This window comes from Eucyclogobius newberryi, unplaced genomic scaffold, assembly GCF_026437365.1.
Source record: "Eucyclogobius newberryi isolate DKJ021-1_F unplaced genomic scaffold, fEucNew1.0.hap1 SCAF_12, whole genome shotgun sequence".
NCBI lineage: Eukaryota > Metazoa > Chordata > Actinopteri > Gobiiformes > Gobiidae > Eucyclogobius > Eucyclogobius newberryi.
In genome coordinates this window covers 9,461,776-9,482,793 of record NW_027315746.1, presented here as the reverse complement: position 1 = coordinate 9,482,793, position 21,018 = coordinate 9,461,776, and the positions used below count along the sequence as shown (strand labels likewise).

General features: G+C 39.5%; 1 protein-coding gene across 1 annotated transcript in view; it reads left to right on the top strand.

Moving 5' to 3' along the window:
* Positions 1-2,100: 2,100 nt before the first annotated feature.
* Positions 2,101-21,018, top strand: part of LOC140355807 (guanine nucleotide exchange factor VAV3-like) — a 70,008-nt gene continuing 51,090 nt past the window's right edge. The window contains exons 1-4 of the mRNA XM_072440451.1: positions 2,101-2,328; positions 6,902-7,018; positions 15,752-15,810; positions 19,561-19,626. Coding sequence (XP_072296552.1) covers positions 2,125-2,328; positions 6,902-7,018; positions 15,752-15,810; positions 19,561-19,626 — 446 coding nt within the window. The 5' untranslated portion in view covers positions 2,101-2,124. The remainder of the gene's footprint in view (positions 2,329-6,901; positions 7,019-15,751; positions 15,811-19,560; positions 19,627-21,018) is intronic.

Genomic DNA, 21,018 nt, shown 5'->3' with positions numbered 1-21,018 from the left:
GTTTATGTTTTGACGCTCTTCGGGTGCTTCCTTTTTTTTGTCCGCGGCCATTTCCGGTGTCGTGCTCGCTTTGTTTTTATTGTACCGGAAGTGGGCTCACTGCTCTACGTCAACAGGGATGCGCATGTATTCACAGAAAAAAGATTAAAGTTTGGTGATGAAGTTAATATGTGTGTAAGGTTTAGTCAAAGTACAGCCACACGAGCCCTACTCTTATTAAAAAAAATAATAATAAGTACAGTATGGCCTTAGAATTACTACAATATTTATTTTATACATTCTTAACATATGCTCAGAAAAGAGGTCCACACTTCATGATTTTTGATGAAGAGATGACAGATTAATTGATTCTATAAAGTATGTCAATATAATCAGGCTTCTACTCTTCTAAATCATGTTTATTAACCAGAAATAATTATGTTTTAATAAGACAATAGCTTCTGAGGTAGGGGAAGGATGCTATGGTAGCCACAGGTTGTTGGGTTGCTGGAATAAAAAGTTTGGGAACCGCTGTTGTCGGGTCACAAATCAGAACTCAAATGTTTTAAGGTCCAGGTCCTAAATGAAAGTCTATCGTAGTTTGAATCAATGGTCCAAGTCTGTCTGTGAAGAAAAGGAGCAACTGTGACGAGAACCTAAAGACAATTTAAGAGGATTTAAGAGGAAAAATAGGGCTCACGTCAAAGTCATGGTATGGAATTTATCTGGTCTGAGTCAGCCATCTGCTTATCTCAATATCAATATCAATATTAATATTAATATCAATATCAATGTTTATTTATGAAGCACACTTACAACTTTAAAAGCCCAAAGTGCAATAATACACATATACAAACAATTAAAATACACATGAAGTTAATAAGAAATAATGACTTAACTCAGTTCGTGTTTAAAATGCCAAACACACACACACACACACACACACACACACACAAACACACAAACACACCAAGGCCAGGTCTGTGTGTGTTAGTGTGTTTTTTAAGGCAATAAATCCCCTGTAATTGAACAAATGTAAGATAGATTTGCTTTATATTTGGCAATAACAAGCATGTGACGTACCCCATCGCGTGAAATGCACCTTTATATCCATTTTTACTAATACTTTCCAATCCACCACCAGATCAGGACACTCTGGTCATGTGATGGACTTCCTAGTGCACTTTTGTCCCTCTGACTCCCTGGCGTTGGCATCCTGCAGTTTCCTTCCTGTGTTTATGTTATGCAGGGCCGTAATGATGATGCTGATACTCCACATTATGATCTCTGCTTCACTTGGATCTGTGGTGCCGGATCTGCCACATTTATTTGTATTCATCTGATTGTTAGAGTATTATATTGACACGCAACATTATCAGATGTATAATTTGGCCCATTACCAATACCGTCATATTCATGTGCAATTACTGTCGTACTCACACGTAATAATGTCACGTGCATATAACTGATGTAGATAGATAGTGAGTGTTTATTTGACCGTTATTATTAGTATTATCTTGTCTTACGCTAGCTGTTTTTATTTTGTTTTATCTTTATTTTCCCCCTCCATTCCTTATTAAGAAATGAGAGGTTTTGTCTGTAGGAGTTTTTGTTTATAAGAGTTTTGTTTATAAGAGATCTTCTATTAAGAGTGTTTCTTAAACTTCCTATAAGTTATCTGTCCTTTTCCTCTGTATCCACTGCGTTACAACAATGAAATGCCCCCATGTGTGGACAATAAAGGAATATCTTATCTTATTAAAGAAACATTATGAGACACACTGCATAATTCTTGTGTTGATTCCTCTTGAATGCAACATATTGCTCGATGCTTTTGTCACTTTATCATTATGTTTGAGGTGGAAACCAGTGGCATTCAGGCTGTGTGATGACATCTTACTTGGCTGCAGGCCTTTTTGACTGGCACCCGTCACAGTGGGCAGTGGTTAACCGGGTGAGAAAGGAAGGGGAAGTGGCAGTGGTGGGCGCACACAGCCTCTTAAGCCCCTTAGCTCTGAGTGAACCAGAGTCTGCGCTCAGGACGCACGCGCCTAACATGCCCGGACTCTCTCCCTCTAGCGTCTTTTACTTAACTCACTTTTTCATTTGGGACCCTTTGTGCGTGTTTTGTGCACGAGTATAAGTATGGAGTACTGGAGACAGTGCACGCTGTGGCTGATCAGCTGCAAGGTGCTGCCGCAGAACCACCGTGTGACCGCGGACACGGCGCAGGTGTTTGACCTGGCGCAGGCGCTCCGGGACGGGGTGCTGCTCTGCCAGCTCCTCAACAACCTGCAGCCCAACGCCATCGACCTGAAGGACATCAACCTGCGCCCTCAGATGTCCCAGGTGACACTTGACACTCAGATCGAATGAAACGGAGCGGCAGGGCGGCACAAAGATGTATTCGCTTTAATTGAAAACCGCAATAAACACGCGCTTGTGCAAAAGGCTTTATAATCTGTAATCCTGGCTCAAGACTGTTCTGAAATCTTCTTAGTAGTTAATTCAATAATAATTACGTTTTTCTGTGTATGCATTGTGGTTCTAATGCGTCTTTTCTTGTTCTGAATTACTTCATATACGAGTGCTCTACAAATAAACGTGTCTTGCCTCTAAAAGCGCATTTTAGGAGACAATTGTCTAATGATTAACCTATTTAATTTCTAGAATGAGCAGGCAAATAGGCAGACACACAACAATAGGCTGTTTGATCTGAGCACGGTGTGTTGAAAGTTTAATTTATTGGGCATATTCACTCACAACAATCACACAGACTATTAAAGGGGCATCATGTAACTTGTGTGGTTGGGGGTCAGTTACCTGCTTGTCTCCATGGAGATGTTATTACACAGTATAGAGTCAGATCAGGAGTAAATAGGCTATTCTGTCCACACAAACTCAAAGTGGGTTATGATACAGGAATTAGATCTATGTCTAAAAAGGCCTTGGGGTTTTACTGAAATGCCTTTTGGATTCAGACAGAGTTGATCAAATCCAAAGGTGAAGACTTGACCCCTTTTACCCATAATTCTCTGCGGCCACAGGAAATGCCAGATAAAATCCTGGCTTTGATCCGCCCGTTAGTTTAGGGACTTGAGGTCTTTGAGCAGCAGCTTGTTGTTAGCTTGTGCCTGGGTTTAGGGCCTAATAACTTACCAAATAGTCCAATGGTGGCAATTTTATGATTTATCCAACCACGGCATCTCAAACTTTTTTCTGGCGCGATAAGAAAAGAAGTATCCACCCTCCACAGCCTCTGGGACAGCGCAGAATTGGCGCTTCACCGCGGTAAATACGGCGTTTCAAGGGGAAGTTGTACTCACTTCTCGTCACTGTGGATCACTTTTACCACTGCGGGTCCACGGCCTCCACACTCAGACTGCTGACTCTTCTTCTTCTTCTTCTTCTTCTTCTCTGGTGTTTTATGGCAGTTGGTATCCGAGTGTTACATTACCGCCACCTCTACGTCCAGAGCTGACTCGTACGGCAGCGTTTGTTTCAGTGTCTTCAAAGCCCATGGGATCAAAGTGGATAGGAATCAAAAGCACGCGCCAAAACGAGCGTTTGGTGGCACAGAAGGTTCAAAAGTTAGATTCAGAAAGAAAAAGAATGAAGTCTAAAGAGTGAAGTCTAAAGAGTGAAGTCTAAAGAGTGAAGTCTAAAGAGTGAAGTCTAAAGAGTGAAGTCTAAAGAGTGAAGTCTAAAGAATGAAGTCTAAAGAGTGAAGTCTAAAGAGTGAAGTCTAAAGAGTGAAGTCTAAAGAGTGAAGTCTAAAGAGTGAAGTCTAAAGAATGAAGTCTAAAGAGTGAAGTCTAAAGAATGAAGTCTAAAGAGTGAAGTCTAAAGAAAGAAGTCGAAAGAACGAAGTTTAAAGAGTGAAGTCGAGTCTGAAGAATAAAGTTTTAAGTCTAAGATGTATAACTACAGTAGGTGGTGATAATATAACACTTGGATACCAACCGCCATAAAACACCAAAGAAGAAGAAGAAGAAGAAGAAGAAGAAGAAGAAGAAGAAGAAGAAGAAGAAGAAGAAGAAGAAGAAGAAGAAGAAGAAGAAGAAGAAGAAGAAGAAGAAGAAGAAGAAGAAGAAGAAGAAGAAGAAGAAGAAGAAGAAGAAGAAGAAGAAGAAGAAGAAGAAGAAGAAGAAGAAGAAGAAGAAGAAGAAGAAGAAGAAGAAGAAGAAGAAGAAGAAGAAGAAGAAGAAGAAGAAGAAGAAGAAGTAGCGTCCAGTTGAATGGAGAAGGCCAGAACTGATGGTTAAATGAGGTTTTATTGTTTCCATTCTGTGTCTTTTAACCAACGTCAGAGCGAGGTAAGAACAAATAATGAATAATTACCATTTTGTCCATAGAATCGCTGACACTCACTCATACATAAGTATAACCGTTATCAATACATTTTTAAAAAAATAAATATTGTTCAAAAATACAAACCTTGTTCCCCTTCGTAGCTTACTTTACTTTGCGTCTTTTCTTTGACTCTCAAGTAGATTTTTGTTTCATTAAATCAAAAATGAAATCTTATAAATGTACCTTTACAGGGAGGGAAATGAGTCCAAAATCATTCAGCTCTAACAGTCTCTATTTTAGTCTTAGAGCTGAGGTTTGGGGTTCTCGTTCATGATGCTGTGATTCTTCAGGACTTATAAAGTTTAATCACACATTCATCACATTTAGATAATGCATAGATCATTTTAGTCAAATATAAAGTCTTATTTAAATGAGTTTTTAAAATCATGAAGTTAAAACGACTCATTCTGGCCTCTCTTAAGTAGATGTGGACATTTAAAAGTCAAGTTATAGCTCTTGCTTTGCGCACCAATTATGTATTTATTTATTTATTTGTCTATGGGAGTTTTTGTTTATAGGAGATCTTCTACTGAAAGTGTTTTTCAGACTTCCTATAAGTGATCTGTTCTTCTGTATCTGCCTCTGTATCTACCTGCGTTGCACCAATGAAATTTCCCCATGTGGGACAATAAAGGAATATCTTATCTTATCTGGAATTAAATCACTTTTTGTTCAACTTAACATAAAATATAGCTTAATATGGACACAAAATAAGCCCAAAAATGAGCCGTATTGAGCCGTGTGTGGAAGCGTCCGTTGAGCCTCCTCTCTGGCTCGTCCCCGGCGCCTCAGCCCGGACAGTGACCGTGAACAGAGGGTCCAGAGCGGGCGGGACAAAGCCGCTGGTGTCCTGCAGCTGTAGGTCAAACCCACAGAGGGACAAGTGTGTCACTGGGTCTTCTCTTTGTCCCGCCCCGTCTGAATGAGGTGAGCTGACCCGGTGGTTTGTGTGAGTCTGAGCCAGAGCGAGGGCCCCGGGCCCCGGGCTGTGAAGAATGTAACACCAGGGCGATTTTTTACGTCTCTGTTGACACTTTATATTTAAGTTTTAAGTTCAACTGTGAGAACGTGAGATATGTAAATCATAAATAGTTCAAGAGAGGTTAAAGAATTGGTTTGATTCATTTTGAGGGCTTCACGATCGACCCGTATCGCAAAAAAGTATCGTTATTGCAATATTGGCTATAACGAGGCAAATCACACCAAACTATATATCACATGGTCTGTTATAATCATCTGGCAAAAATTAAATGAACTCTAATTTTAAATGAAAATACGTCAATAAAGGAATATCTTATCTTATCTTATCTTAAAATGTTGAAAAAGGCTGATATTATTAATGTTTTTTGTTTTCATTTTTTTCATATTGAGGACTAAATTGTTCTTAATTAGTCTCTGTTTAAGTGTTTATTTTTACACATTTTAGTTTTGTAAATTAAGGTATATTTTGTTTTAATATAACTGAAAATAATGTGTTAAAATGTTTTTTTTAATAATATCGTTATCGCAGTGAGGCATGGGACGATACTGACATTTTGTGTCACAATTATCACCGCCAAATTAATTGTGGTTAATGATAATAACACAATAACTGTTGAAATTCCTGATGGTAAAAAAATAAATTGAATATTATCTGTCATTTTAAAATAATTATTAAAGTATATTTTTGAAGTGAAAACAACAACAATCAAGAATAATTTGCTTTTTTTCTGCACAATTTATTGGTATAATGGCAATTTTCACGGTTGTACAAAATGTTGAACAAATGGTTATTGTCTGCTCTTTTTAATCGCAATAATTACTATTAATGTGACGACAACAGATTAAAAAAAAGCAGTTTTTTATAACTTTTATTATAGTGTCTTTGACTTAAAAGCTGTAGGCAAACAATTATTTATGTTGTATATTGACATTTTATAAATACTCTTTTTCTGGGCCGAAGGCTTTATTTGACATAGAATAATCCTGAAAACCAGAAATTATTTTGTGACATTTAGGTTTGATGATGCTGCTGTCTGTGATGTGTTTTAATTAGCCTTTTAGAGTCGACTCGTCACAACTAGATTCATCAAGATTAATTATGATTATTTAGGCCTCAATATACTCGCACGATCTAAAAAATAATACTAATTGTGACTATTTTAGAATCAAAAAGAAGTGGTTTTAAGTCAATGTATATCAATATGAAGTACTGTTTTTGTAACTGTCTTTTTTTCTTCCATTCAGAACGTCCTAGTCTCCGTAATAATCATGAATTATCGTTAAATCGTGATGTTTTTTCCTCACAATAATCATAAAACACTAACATTTGACATCGTCTTGTCAAAAGATAGTCACAGCAATTTGATCCGATTAATCGTTTCAGCCCCGATCGACCTCTAAAAAGACAAAAAAACAATATCCATATAGTTCAGAGCGAGCAATTAACTACAATCACTTCTTTAACTGAATGTTGCGCTTGTTGCACTTTACAGTAGCACGCGCCTCTGTAAAGCCGCGTACAGACCGTTTTACAGTAAATACATGACTACACTCTTATTGAACGCCTGTGAATCGCTGTTTTCCACAGTTCTTGTGCCTGAAGAACATCCGCACCTTCTTGAGCCGCTGCTGCGACGTCTTCGGGATGAGGAAGTGCGACCTGTTCGAGGCTTTCGACCTGTTCGACGTTCGAGACTTCGGAAAGGTAACGACGCGGCGTCCCGGGACAGTTGCTCTTTCTGTTCGGGACGCAGCAGCTGAGGAATACTTTGTGGTATTTGATCAGGACACTTAGGCTTCAAACTGCATTACTGAGAAAACACAGCATTTATAGAGTTTTACATAAAGTGCACGAGCAATTTTTGATTCTCTAATTTGTTGTAAAGGTTCTCGTGTCTTATTGATAAACACATAGCAAAGAGAGGATGAAAAAACTGCTGTAAATCATGTTTTACACAATATAATGCAACTCAATGTGGATGTAATCTAAGTATTCAGTATACAACTAGACTAAGTAGAAATACATTTGAATGCAGGTATTCTGTATTTACATCTCCAAAATGTTCTAAGTATTCTTTCCAATGCTGTAAGTACCTGCTGTACGAGAATAGCTTTTGTGTCTCAAATAATCACTTCAAGTAAAATGGTTGAAGAAAAGCAGCCAACTAAACGTTTTATTGCACAGTTTTAACAATGTTTAACTTGTTTATTTTTAATGAATATGACAGTAAACTTTGAATACTTTTTAGTCCAAGGTTATTGCATTTTCTCTGTGATTGTCTGAGCGCTCCTCCATTTCTGCTGAGCATTTCTAAAGGACTTGTGTTCAGTGAGCTGTGCTGACCCGGTCAGGGCAGCCGCAGTGAGCTCTTCAGGCTCTTCGGGCTGTCCGGGCTCTCCGGGTTCTCCGGGCTCTCCGGGCTCTCCGGGCTCTCCGGGCTCTCCGGGCTCTCCGGGCTCTCCGGGCTCTTCGGGCTCTTCGGGCTCTCCGGGCTCTCCGGGCTCTCCGGGCTCTCCGGGCTCTTCGTGCTCCCCGGGCTCCTCGGGCTCTCTTCGGGCTCTCTTCGGGCTCTCTTCGGGCTCTCTTCGGGCTCTTCGGGCTCTTCGGGCTCTCTTCGGGCTCTCTTCGGGCTCTCTTCGGGCTCTCTTCGGGCTCTCTTCGGGCTCTTCGGGCTCTTCGGGCTCCTCGGGCTCCTCGGGCTCCTCGGGCTCCTCGGGCTCTTCGGGCTCTTCGCGCTCTTCGCGTTCTTCGGGCTCTTCGCGCTCTTCGCGCTCTTCGCGCTCTTCGGGCTCTCCGGGCTCTTCGTGCTCCCCGGGCTCCTCGGGCTCTCTTCGGGCTCTCTTCGGGCTCTCTTCGGGCTCTCTTCGGGCTCTCTTCGGGCTCTTCGGGCTCTTCGGGCTCTCTTCGGGCTCTCTTCGGGCTCTCTTCGGGCTCTCTTCGGGCTCTTCGGGCTCTTCGGGCTCCTCGGGCTCCTCGGGCTCCTCGGGCTCCTCGGGCTCTTCGCGCTCTTCGGGCTCTTCGCGCTCTTCGGGCTCTTCGCGCTCTTCGCGCTCTTCGCGCTCTTCGGGCTCTTCGCGCTCTTCGCGCTCTTCGCGCTCTTCGGGCTCTTCGGGCTCTTCGGGCTCTCTTCTTATGAACTGATATTGAAGCTTTATGTGGTCGGGAAAGTTTGAAAAGGTTCAAGTTTGTAGAGATTTATCTTTTTGTTGAACATTGAGACCAATAAAGCGAACAAGAAGTCACAGTTTAGAGCTTTGGGTTCAGTAGAGAAAAATACTCAACACTTTCAGTTTATTTTTGTAACGCCAAGTCCCAGCTTCCCTGTCCTTAGACAAATGTCCCAGCTTCCCTGTCCTTAGACAAATGTCCCAGCATCCCGTGTCCTTAGACAAATGTCCCAGCATCCCGTGTCCTTAGACAAATGTCCCAGCATCCCATGTCCTTAGACAAATGTCCCAGCATCCCATGTCCTTAGACAAATGTCCCAGCATCCCGTGTCCTTAGACAAATGTCCCAGCATCCCGTGTCCTTAGACAAATGTCCCAGCATCCCATGTCCTTAGACAAATGTCCCAGCATCCCGTGTCCTTAGACAAATGTCCCAGCATCCCATGTCCTTAGACAAATGTCCCAGCATCCCGTGTCCTTAGACAAATGTCCCAGCATCCCATGTCCTTAGACAAATGTCCCAGCATCCCGTGTCCTTAGACAAATGTCCCAGCATCCCGTGTCCTTAGACAAATGTCCCAGCATCCCGTGTCCTTAGACAAATGTCCCAGCATCCCGTGTCCTTAGACAAATGTCCCAGCATCCCGTGTCCTTAGACAAATGTCCCAGCATCCCATGTCCTTAGACAAATGTCCCAGCATCCCGTGTCCTTAGACAAATGTCCCAGCATCCCGTGTCCTTAGACAAATGTCCCAGCATCCCATGTCCTTAGACAAATGTCCCAGCATCCCGTGTCCTTAGACAAATGTCCCAGCATCCCATGTCCTTAGACAAATGTCCCAGCATCCCGTGTCCTTAGACAAATGTCCCAGCATCCCGTGTCCTTAGACAAATGTCCCAGCATCCCGTGTCCTTAGACAAATGTCCCAGCATCCCGTGTCCTTAGACAAATGTCCCAGCATCCCATGTCCTTAGACAAATGTCCCAGCATCCCGTGTCCTTAGACAAATGTCCCAGCATCCCATGTCCTTAGACAAATGTCCCAGCATCCCGTGTCCTTAGACAAATGTCCCAGCATCCCGTGTCCTTAGACAAATATCCCCAGCTTCCCTGTCCTTAGACAAATGTCCCAGCATCCCGTGTCCTTAGACAAATGTCCCAGCATCCCGTGTCCTTAGACAAATGTCCCAGCATCCCATGTCCTTAGACAAATGTCCCAGCATCCCGTGTCCTTAGACAAATGTCCCAGCATCCCATGTCCTTAGACAAATGTCCCAGCATCCCGTGTCCTTAGACAAATGTCCCAGCATCCCGTGTCCTTAGACAAATATCCCCAGCTTCCCTGTCCTTAGACAAATGTCCCAGCATCCCGTGTCCTTAGACAAATGTCCCAGCATCCCATGTCCTTAGACAAATATCCCCAGCTTCCCTGTCCTTAGACAAATGTCCCAGCATCCCGTGTCCTTAGACAAATGTCCCAGCATCCTTTGTCCTTAGACAAATGTCCCAGCATCCTTTGTCCTTAGACAAATGTCCCAGCATTCCATGTCCTTAGACAAATATCCCCAGCTTCCCTGTCCTTAGACAAATGTCCCAGCATCCCGTGTCCTTAGACAAATGTCCCAGCATCCCGTGTCCTTAGACAAATGTCCCAGCATCCCGTGTCCTTAGACAAATGTCCCAGCATCCCGTGTCCTTAGACAAATGTCCCAGCATCCCATGTCCTTAGACAAATGTCCCAGCATCCCGTGTCCTTAGACAAATGTCCCAGCATCCCATGTCCTTAGACAAATGTCCCAGCATCCCGTGTCCTTAGACAAATGTCCCAGCATTCCGTGTCCTTAGACAAATGTCCCAGCATCCCGTGTCCTTAGACCTTCCTTCTCAGCCAGGAAAATCTACAAAACCTCTTTGGAAAAAAGTACAAACCTGGAGGAGTTCCACAGTGAAGGAGAGATCTGACTCCTTCAGACGGACAGAAGGACACGAGAGTAGAGACTGTTTCTCCAGGGACTCGAGGAGCATCTGGATCCACAGCTCATGGATGGGCCTGTTCCATTCCCGGTGGGAAGTGGGAAAGAAGAAGAAGGAAAAGCAATGAAGAGATTCCAAGTGAAATTAAATCTTGTTTGATAGTAAAAGTAGTCGGCAGAGGATAGTGCTCAAGCTGCCATACAATACTGTATACCGCATACTCACGAAGGATGTCGCGGTATAGAATTTTAGAGCTTTATGATCATTGTGAGAAAAAATTATCACGATTTAACGATAAGTTATTCACGATTACTCAAAACTGAGCAGAAAACAGTGACATCTTTAGTTTTCCTTCGTTCCCGCTGTCTGACACGTCACTGTTCATAAAGTTTGTGTCCAGCTTTGTGAGATCGTTATGACAAATTAAAATTGCGACGAGTTGGCTACTGTCCAGGATGTGCCCCGCCTAAGGCCCAAAGTCACTGGGATAGGCTCCAGTCACCCGCGACCCCGAAAGGGAACAAGCGGTAGAAAATGGATGGATGGATGGAAATTAAAATAAATGTGACAAAAACAGCCAGATAAAAAGTATTTCACATGTATATGTCTTTTCTAACTCTGGATTGAATTAAAAGGATGTAATTTTGCTTCTAAAATAGTCACAATTATTATTTTTTAGTTTTATATTGTATCCTGAATAATCGCCATTTTGACATACATCCCTAATACCCACACTTTAATATTAAATACAATGTAATACACATATATGTTTTATGATAATTAGCATAAATAAAATTATAGAGGAAATATTTGTTATTTGTTCTCCTGAGGCATCAAACATGTCAATAGTAAGACCCATGTCAAGACACACTTTGAATTCTGAGAGAACTGTATCGTTGCACATGTTAAGCATTTCATTTGAAGCGCTTGTGTAAAATATTGGAAATGATCAGATTATGTCTGTGTAATATCTCTGTTGTCCAGCTCGGGTCTGTTCAAGAAGAAAGACAAAGTTTGAAGTGATTCAGACGATGGTGATTCCACATTGTTTCTGCTTTCAGTTAACAACTCAATATTTAATTTAATTTAATTGTGAATATATTTTATTTATTTTTATTTTTATTTATTTTATTTATTTTATTTATTTATTTTATTTATTTTATTTATTTTATTTATTTTATTTATTTTATTTATTTTATTTATTTTATTTATTTTATTTATTTGATTTATTTTATTTATTTTATTTATTTTATTTTATTTACTTTATTGATTTTATTTACTTTATTTATTTTATTTCAATTTGCATTTACTTTATTTATTTATTTATGACAAGATCCGTGACCAAAAATGAATTATCTAAAAACATTTGCATTTAAATCAGACCCTAACCCTACAGCATAATTGTCTATGTCAAACTTAAATGGCATTATTGATCTTGATTCTTTCATTTATTTGTCAAGATTTTTCCATAAATGAACACCTTTTAGAGCAAATTTTGTTTTCCATTTTCAGCTTTTTTTTTGGTTCTGCACCTTTTATATCATAGGCAATATACTAGATATTCAAATTTTCAAAAAGAACATTTACCATATTGACATTTGGACAGTTCCCCATTTCTACGATTAACGCTTTTGTTCGTAAACTTGATCAAATGAAATATCAGGGGAAATATGTCGACTAAAACGTGTCCAGTGAGTGCTTTCTGCTCCGTGAGTCCACATTCCTCAGCCTTGTGTACAGTTTCTTCACTCTTTCGCTCTAAAGAAGCTTCCACTTAATCTGCTGTTCATAATCCCAACCAAAAATAATCTCAGTCTGCAACTTCCGCACCCGCACGAGCCGCCGAGCCGGTGTTGCACAGTCCAGTTCCGTATCGCGGCCGTGGACATGTTGGGAAGTCTCCAGAAACGCTTGTTTGGCTCCGGAAACATCACCACCGATCTGAGCCAAAAGTCTAATCCTGGCGAGTCGTGCCGAGGAGACGGGTCTAACCCAGATCCCCCGGGACAGCACTATTTAAAGACAAGTGCCTTGATTTATTTGCATGATTTCAATGGTCGTTGCGGTAATAACGCCGTAAATCGGACGTTTCTAAAGCAAAAGATGTGATTACCGTATTTTCCGGACTGTAAATTGCACCTTTTTTCATGGTTTTGGCCGGGGTTATACTTATATTTATACTTATACTTATACACCGGAGCGACTTATATGTGATATTATTTGTTATTTTCACACTTGCAACCACATTTCATACTCCAGTGCGACTTATATATGTTTTTTTCTTCTCTATTATGCATTTCTTGGCTGGCGCGACTTATAGTCCAGTGCGACTTATATATGTTTTTTTCTTCTTTTTTTTCTACTCGGAGCGACTTATATGTGAAATTATTTGTTATTTTCACCCTTGCAACCACATTTCATACTCCAGTGTGACTTATATATGTTTTTTTCTTCTCTATTATGCATTTTTTGGCTAGTGCGACTTATACTCCAGTGCGACTTATACTCCAGAAAATACGGTAAATGTCAATAAATGTAGCGCAGACCAAACTCGCACTTTGATCTGAGGAGATTTATGATGATCGACTGAAAAATGTGGTGATGTTTGTGTCGTTTATGACGGGTTAAACCTTTTCACTGTTCAAACACGATTATATGTCACATCCGACTCAAAATGTCGCCTATTTTTCCTATTTTTGGTGAGGTTTATCGTCATGTTACTTCCTGGTTGGACGTGAGCAGCAGACGTGGCACAGGTAGCGGTGATTCGCAACCGTTACCGAGCAACCATAATGTAAACAAGGGTTCAAATCCATATAAAATACACGACAGTTATGATTTGACACATGATAATAATGTCCAATTTATTTATGTTCAAATTAAGCCCAAATCTTAATCTTGTTTTGATCCCGAAATACTCTTAAAGTACATTTTCAAACAGGCACGTCCACACTTTGAGGACTGATCCGTGAATTGTCCGTAACCGTTTGAGTGACCGTTGTAATAGTGATATGGGGTAGCTCCGCCCCTCTGTCTGGCCCTCGCTCTGTGGTTTTCATCATCATCATTTGAAAAGAGGCGACAGGCCACTTCACAGCACCCAAACCCAAGCACCCAAACCCAAGCACCCAAAGCCAAGCACCCAAACCCAAGCACCCAAACCCAAGCACCCAAACCCAAGCACCCAAACCCAAGCACTCAAACCCTTTTCCTGTCGCCTGTAGCTGTTGTTTTAGCCGCAGATCAACTTTTCGTACCATTACATTATCGTCTCTTTTATAGTTTTGTGCCTGTGAAAATAAAGTGGATTTGGACGTGGTTTAGCGTCGCCTTTGAACGTCTGTCATTCATTTGAAAGGTTTTGAGCGTGTGAAAGACTTTCCTGTTTGGTTTGGGCTCTTTCGTACAGGAAGAGGAGCTGTCACTGTCTCTGTACAGTATGAGTCTGATAACGGACGTGAACAGAAAAGTGACTGTGCCGTGTTTGAATGTCATGGAACCGGGCTCACTCTCAGTGCAATCAAAAAACAACTGAGAAATTATGTATTTTATCCGTCAAAAGCAGAATAAACTGACGCTCACGCCTTCTACAGCGTCTTTTTTCTGCTGTAGAGCTGCCAATCAATATAATAATATAATTTTAATAACAACTTTATAATTGTGGGAATTTTGGGATAAATGAATAAACAATTTAAATAAAATCCATGTGCCAAAGTGTATAATAATATAAGATAAACAATGGGCAATGGGCAAATTTCAATGTTGCAACACAGATTAGGCACAGAAGTATGATAATTAAAAAAACAGATAAAATAGAAAAAAAAACTCTTATAAAAAACTCTTATGTTCTTAATAAAAATAAAACTTTTATTTACAGCTGTTATATGGACGGAAAATATTGCACCAGGATGATTGACATTATGTCAGAGTACTGCACATGATTATGACAGTATTGCACATGATTATGACAGTATTCCACATGAGTATAACTGTATTGCACATGATTATGACAGTATTGCACATGAGTATGACAGTATTGCACATGAGTATGACAGTATTGCACATGATTATGTCAGTATTGCACATGAATATGACAGTATTGCACATGATTGTCAGTATTGCACATAATTATGACAGTATTTCACATGATTATGACAGTATTGCACATGAGTATGACAGTATTGCACATGAGTATGACAGTATTGCACATGATTATGTCAGTATTGCACATGAATATGACAGTATTGCACATGATTGTCAGTATTGCACATGATTATGACAGTATTTCACATGATTATGACAGTATTGCACATGATTATGACAGTATTGCACATGATTATGACAGTATTACACATGATTATGTCAGTATTGCACATGATTATGACATTAGTGCACATGATTATGACAGTATTGCACATGATTATGCCAGTATTGCACATGATTATGACATTATTACACATGATTATGCCAGTATTGCACATGATTATGACAGTATTGCACATTATTATGTCAGTATTGCGCATGATTATGCCAGTATTGCACATGAGTATGACAGTATTGCACATGAGTATGACAGTATTGCACATGATTATGTCAGTATTGCACATGATTATGCCAGTATTGCACATGATTATGCCAGTATTGCACATGATTATGTCAGTATTGCACATGATTATGCCAGTCTTGCACATGAGTATGACAGTATTGCACATGAGTATGACAGTATTGCACATGAGTATGACAGTATTGCACATGATTATGTCAGTATTGCACATGATTATGTCAGTATTGCACATGAGTATGTCAGTATTGCACATGATTATGCCAGTATTGCACATGAGTATGACAGTATTGCACATGATTATGACAGTATTGCACATGAGTATGATAGTATTGCACATGATTATGACAGTATTGCACATGAGTGTGACAGTATTGGACATGAGTATGCCAGTATTGCACATGATTATGACAGTATTGCACATGAGTGTGACAGTATTGCACATGATTATGACAGTATTGCACATGAGTGTGACAGTATTGCACACAATTATGTATTGCACATGATCATGACAGTATTGCACATGAGTATGACAGTATTGCACATGATTATGACAGTATTGCACATGAGTATGACAGTATTGCACATGATTATGACAGTATTGCACATGAGTATGAAAGCTGAATGACACACGTTCAGGGCTAACAGTTCTGTGTAACCTGTTTGTACGTTTTCGCTGACCGCGCCTGAACCAACGCTGAATCTCGAGTGTTTTCACGATGTTTCTTTCTCCAGGTCATGGACACGCTCTCGAAACTGTCCCACACTGTCACGGCACAACAACAAGGGTTCAAGTACGTCTGCCAACATACGACGCTCACTCCAAGCATGACCTTTGCCCTTATTGTTTATCTATTTATTTGTTGTTTATTTATTCTCTGGTGGGGGGTTTCGCCATGGAGACGTTAACGCTGTATATTAACGTCAGCTCCTCGGCTTCACGGTCAGTATAGTGTCAGTATCTGCTTCGACCACTGCCGTTATGTCCGGGGGGCATGTCCAAAGTATCGGTAAATCACATGCTAATCGATACTTGAACTAATATCAAAATGAGCTGAATTGAACACGTGTCGAAAGCAAATAAAATCCTTTAAATGGGACAAAATCTGACCTTTTCCAAACAGTTTTAGAATGAGCTGGAGTTTTATCAGAGCTAGCATGATTATAATAGTGTAATTCACAACTGTTGCCAAGCAACCAGAACGTAAACAAGGGCCAAAATCCATATAAATTACGCAACAGTTAAGAATTTGCAAAGGATAATGCCATATAACACCTTTATTTTGTTGAACTGTCAGGAAAGTGTGTCAGTTCTCTTAAGTTTTCAGTGGTAAGTCGCATATTGATGACATCACAGAGGGATTCAGTTTGAGAACTTCCTGTCATTCTAAACTTGTACTTCACAAACTGCACCTTAAAGTGCCTCTGACTGGCTGAACAACTCATTGAACTAAAATGCAGTTAAGATAAATACATTTTTCATTTTCCTAAAAAATCTTAAAATTTTATCACAGAATAGAATTTTTTAGGTTTATATTTCACTTCCTGTTTGTAATTGATGACATCACACTTGGAAATTACCCAGCTGAGAAACCAACACTGAGAAAAAACTCACTTTTTCTTTTTTAAATTGACAAATGAAAATAAATGAGCGACATAATGTTTAGAGTGTGAATAAGTTTGTCTCTTTGTGTCAATTATGCATAAACATTTGACTGGAATGAGTGTCCCTCGTGTGATGTCAGTTTGTGGTGTAAAACTATAACACACCAATACAGGTAGAAATACACCGAATAAAATAAAATTGGAAAATCGTAAAAACCTGTCATAGGCACTTTAACTGAAGTAAAATTATGATGAATATTTACCATTTATTTATTTAATATTTTGTCATAACACTTTAAGTAAGGTCAACAAGTAACAAGTTTGTATGTAGAAAAGTACCAAGAAACTGTGGATTTATATGTAAAAAAGCTGAATAAATGGATCAGTCCAAAAATGCCATCTTGAAACTCCAGTTGTTCAAATAAATCTTTAAAATCTCAATAAAATGAATAAAAATATTGCTTGACATAAACAAAAGCAGGCCCACAACACGCGTCTTTGATCCAGGTCTGATTATACCTCCAGGGTTTGCAGTCCTTTACTTTGGCCGTTGCGTGCCTGTTGCCCGTTTCCACGGCCACCGCTCGTCAGTTAAAGTGGCGGGTTCCCAGATGACAAAGGCCCCGGAGACATGGGCCCCGGAGACATGGGCCCTCGAACACGTCGTTAGTCCCGTTCTGACCACGGTTCTGACGCTCCGAAAAGAATGTGCAAATGAAGGTTATTACTCCGTCAGTCATGGTGTGCAGAGCGGACCTGGGACCCGCCCTCGTCTCCACGGTGACGGCGCGGTTTAATAGCGCGCTGTGGAACATTCCGGGCAGAGCAGCAGTGTCTCCATGGCGACGATACAGTGGCAGAACCTCCATATTTTAACCACAAAATATCCTTGAATATAAACTGTAAATGCTCTGAACAACTGTATGTCACCGTCACAGAGACACAGTGTGTGTGATTTAATGACTCGTGTGTTTTATTGTGTGTTTTGTTGTCTGTTCTGTTGTGTGTTTTATTGTGTGTTTTATTGTGTGTTCTGTTGTGTGTTTTGTTGTGTGTTTTATTGTCTGTTCTGTTGTGTGTTCTGTTGTGTGTTTAATTGTGTGTTATGTTGTGTGTTCTGTTGTGTGTTTTATTGTGTGTTCTGTTGTGTGTTTTGTTGTGTGTTCTGTTGTGTGTTTTATTGTCTGTTCTGTTGTGTGTTTTATTGTGTGTTTTATTGTGTGTTCTGTTGTGTGTTTTGTTGTGTGTTCTGTTGTGTGTTTTATTGTCTGTTCTGTTGTGTGTTCTGTTGTGTGTTTAATTGTGTGTTATGTTGTGTGTTCTGTTGTGTGTTTTATTGTGTGTTCTGTTGTGTGTTTTATTGTGTGTTCTGTTGTGTGTTCTGTTGTATGTTTAATTGTGTGTTATGTTGTGTGTTCTGTTGTGTGTTTTACTGTGTGTTCTGTTGTGTGTTTTATTGTGTGTTTTGTTGTCTGTTCTGTTGTGTGTTTTGTTGTCTGTTCTGTTGTGTGTTTTATTGTGTGTTTTATTGTGTGTTCTGGTCTCTGTTCTGCTGTGTGTTCTGTTGTGTGTTCTGTTGTATGTTTTATTGTGTGTTCTGTTCTCTGTTTTGTTGTGTGTTCTGTTGTGTGTTCTGTTGTATGTTTTGTTGTGTGTTCTGTTCTCTGTTTTGTTGTGTGTTCTGTTGTGTGTTCTGTTGTATGTTTTGTTGTGTGTTCTGTTGTATGTTTTATTGTGTGTTCTGTTCTCTGTTCTGTTGTATGTTTTATTGTGTGTTCTGTTGTGTGTTCTGTTCTCTGTTTTGTTGTGTGTTCTCTTGTGTGTTCTGTTGTATGTTTTATTGTGTGTTCTGTTGTGTGTTTTACTATGTGTTCTGTTGTATGTTTTATTGTGTGTTCTGTTGTGTGTTCTGTTGTATGTTTTATTGTGTGTTCTGTTGTGTGTTCTGTTCTCTGTTTTGTTGTGTGTTCTGTTGTGTGTTCTCTTGTGTGTTCTGTTCTCTGTTTTGTTGTGTGTTCTGTTGTGTGTTCTCTTGTGTGTTCTGTTGTGTGTTTTACTATGTGTTCTGTTGTATGTTTTATTGTGTGTTCTGTTGTGTGTTCTGTTGTATGTTTTATTGTGTGTTCTGTTGTGTGTTCTGTTGTGTGTTCTGTTGTATGTTTTATTGTGTGTTCTGTTGTATGTTTTATTGTGTGTTTTGTTGTGTGTTCTGTTGTGTGTTCTGTTGTATGTTTTATTGTGTGTTCTGTTGTGTGTTCTGTTGTGTGTTTTATTGTGTGTTCTGTTGTGTGTTTTACTGTGCGTTTTGTTGTGTGTTTTATTGTGTGTTCTGTTGTATGTTTTATTGTGTGTTCTGTTGTGCGTTTTGTTGTGTGTTTTATTGTATGTTCTGTTGTGTGTTTTGTTGTGTGTTTTGTTGTGCGTTTTATTGTGTGTTCTGTTGTATGTTTTATTGCGTGTTCTGTTCTCTGTTCTGTTGTGTGTTCTGTTGTGTGTTTTATTGTGTGTTCTGTTGTGTGTTTTACTGTGTGTTTTGTTGTTTCCTCTTGTGTCTTTGTGGCTGTTCCTGGATCAGATTCTCTCGTCTTTAAGTTGCACAAACTGTAGAACTTGCAAAGCGACTCTTACAGTCGTGATCTGTTTAAATACTTGATCATTGTGTTTTAGATTCTGCAAAAAGTGTTTCATAGTTTTTATTTGAGAGTTAAAGCTTGAAACTGGAAATAAGTTTGTGCCAATAGAAGCAGAGTGTTCGATCCCTCAGTGGAAAGTTTGAGAATTTGTGCCAAAAATGTCGACGTTAGTGTCAAAGCGATTGAGAAAAACACTTTAATATGCAGATAGTTTGTTACTATGACACTTACACTCCTTTATTGCTGCTTGTCATCCATTTTGATACATTATTAGTGCTTATTATGTGTTTTCCCCTCTGATTTCAGGCCGTTTCCCACAGAGGAGAGCCTGAAAGACGAGGACATTTACAACAACCTGGAGGACTTGATTGAGTACGTACGAGCGTCCTTCCTCCATCGCTCTGTTTATTCTGCACGACGTGATTATTTAGCGCGTCACTCATCAGGAGCTTAAACCTGTTTTACTAAAAGACATGGACAATTACAATTAATGAGTCATTTTGCAGTAAATGTTAAGTGTAAGTGAACCACCCACATGGAGGTGATGGTGCTGCTGGACGGACAGAACACGAACGTGGAAAGAATGATTCAATAATATAAATATAAAAATATATAAAGAGGGTAAGAAAGTGGGATTGTTTATTGGAACAAATATAAACCAATTATGACTCTTGCTTCTTGCTCTTTCCTCCAAAGTCGTCTTCTTCTTCTTCTTCTTCTTCTTCTTCTTCTTCTTCTTCTTCTTCTTCTTCTTCTTCTTCTTCTTCTTCTTCTTCTTCTTCTTCTTCTTCTTCTTCTTCTTCTTCTTCTTCTTCTTCTTCTTCTTCTTCTTCTTCTTCTTCTTCTTCTTCTTCTTCTTCTTCTTCTTCTTCTTCTTCTTCTTCTTCTTCTTCTTCTTCTTCTTCTTCTTCTTCTTCTTCTTCTTCTTCTTCTTCTTCTTCTTCTTCTTCTTCTTCTTCTTCAAAGTAAGATATAAATTAGAACATGCTTTACAAAATTAGGAAAATGTTACAATATTTTTAATATTTTTATTTCACTGTGTTTATATAAAAATATGTATTTTTTGTGTGTAAAAATGTGCATATTTGGGACACGTGAATCTAAAAAGTGGATAGAGCCTAGATTAAATGTCTTGCGTCATTTTATTGACTAATTAGATTTGAATAAAAAGTAAAAACCTCAATAAATTGAAATCAGATATTTACAGTTTGGTGCTAGTTTGGAGATCTTTATGTCCCTGTGTCTGTCCCCGTCCCATCGGGGTCCCCCACCCGCTCCCCCACCCGCTCCCCATAGACTTACATTCATTTTAGCAGATACAAGTATGGCCCATGCTAACAGCCAGTTCTGAATTTTGAGCAAAGTTTGGTGAGTTTTTGAGCACGTTCAGGAGGTCAGATTACAGCTCAAAGAACCGGAAATCTTTCATAGAACAAAAAAATAAAAAAACAATAACATTTTTAGCAAAAACAATAAAGCTGTTTCAATTACAACCACATGTTATATATCGTTTGAAAGCTCTGGGCCTTTCCCACGCCACCGTGGGGTGGAATTGTCATTACGAGTGTTTACGCAGGCTGGACAGTTTGAAAATGAAAACTTGGACGTTGAGAGCACAAACTGACCAACAACAATAATAATTTAGTGATGGAAACATTAATAACATGGAACTGAGCTGCCAAATGTCAGCTAATTACTTCAAATTAAAGTAAATGTCTAATTAAACTGAAGTAAATGTCAAATGTATTAATTTTCAAATTAAAT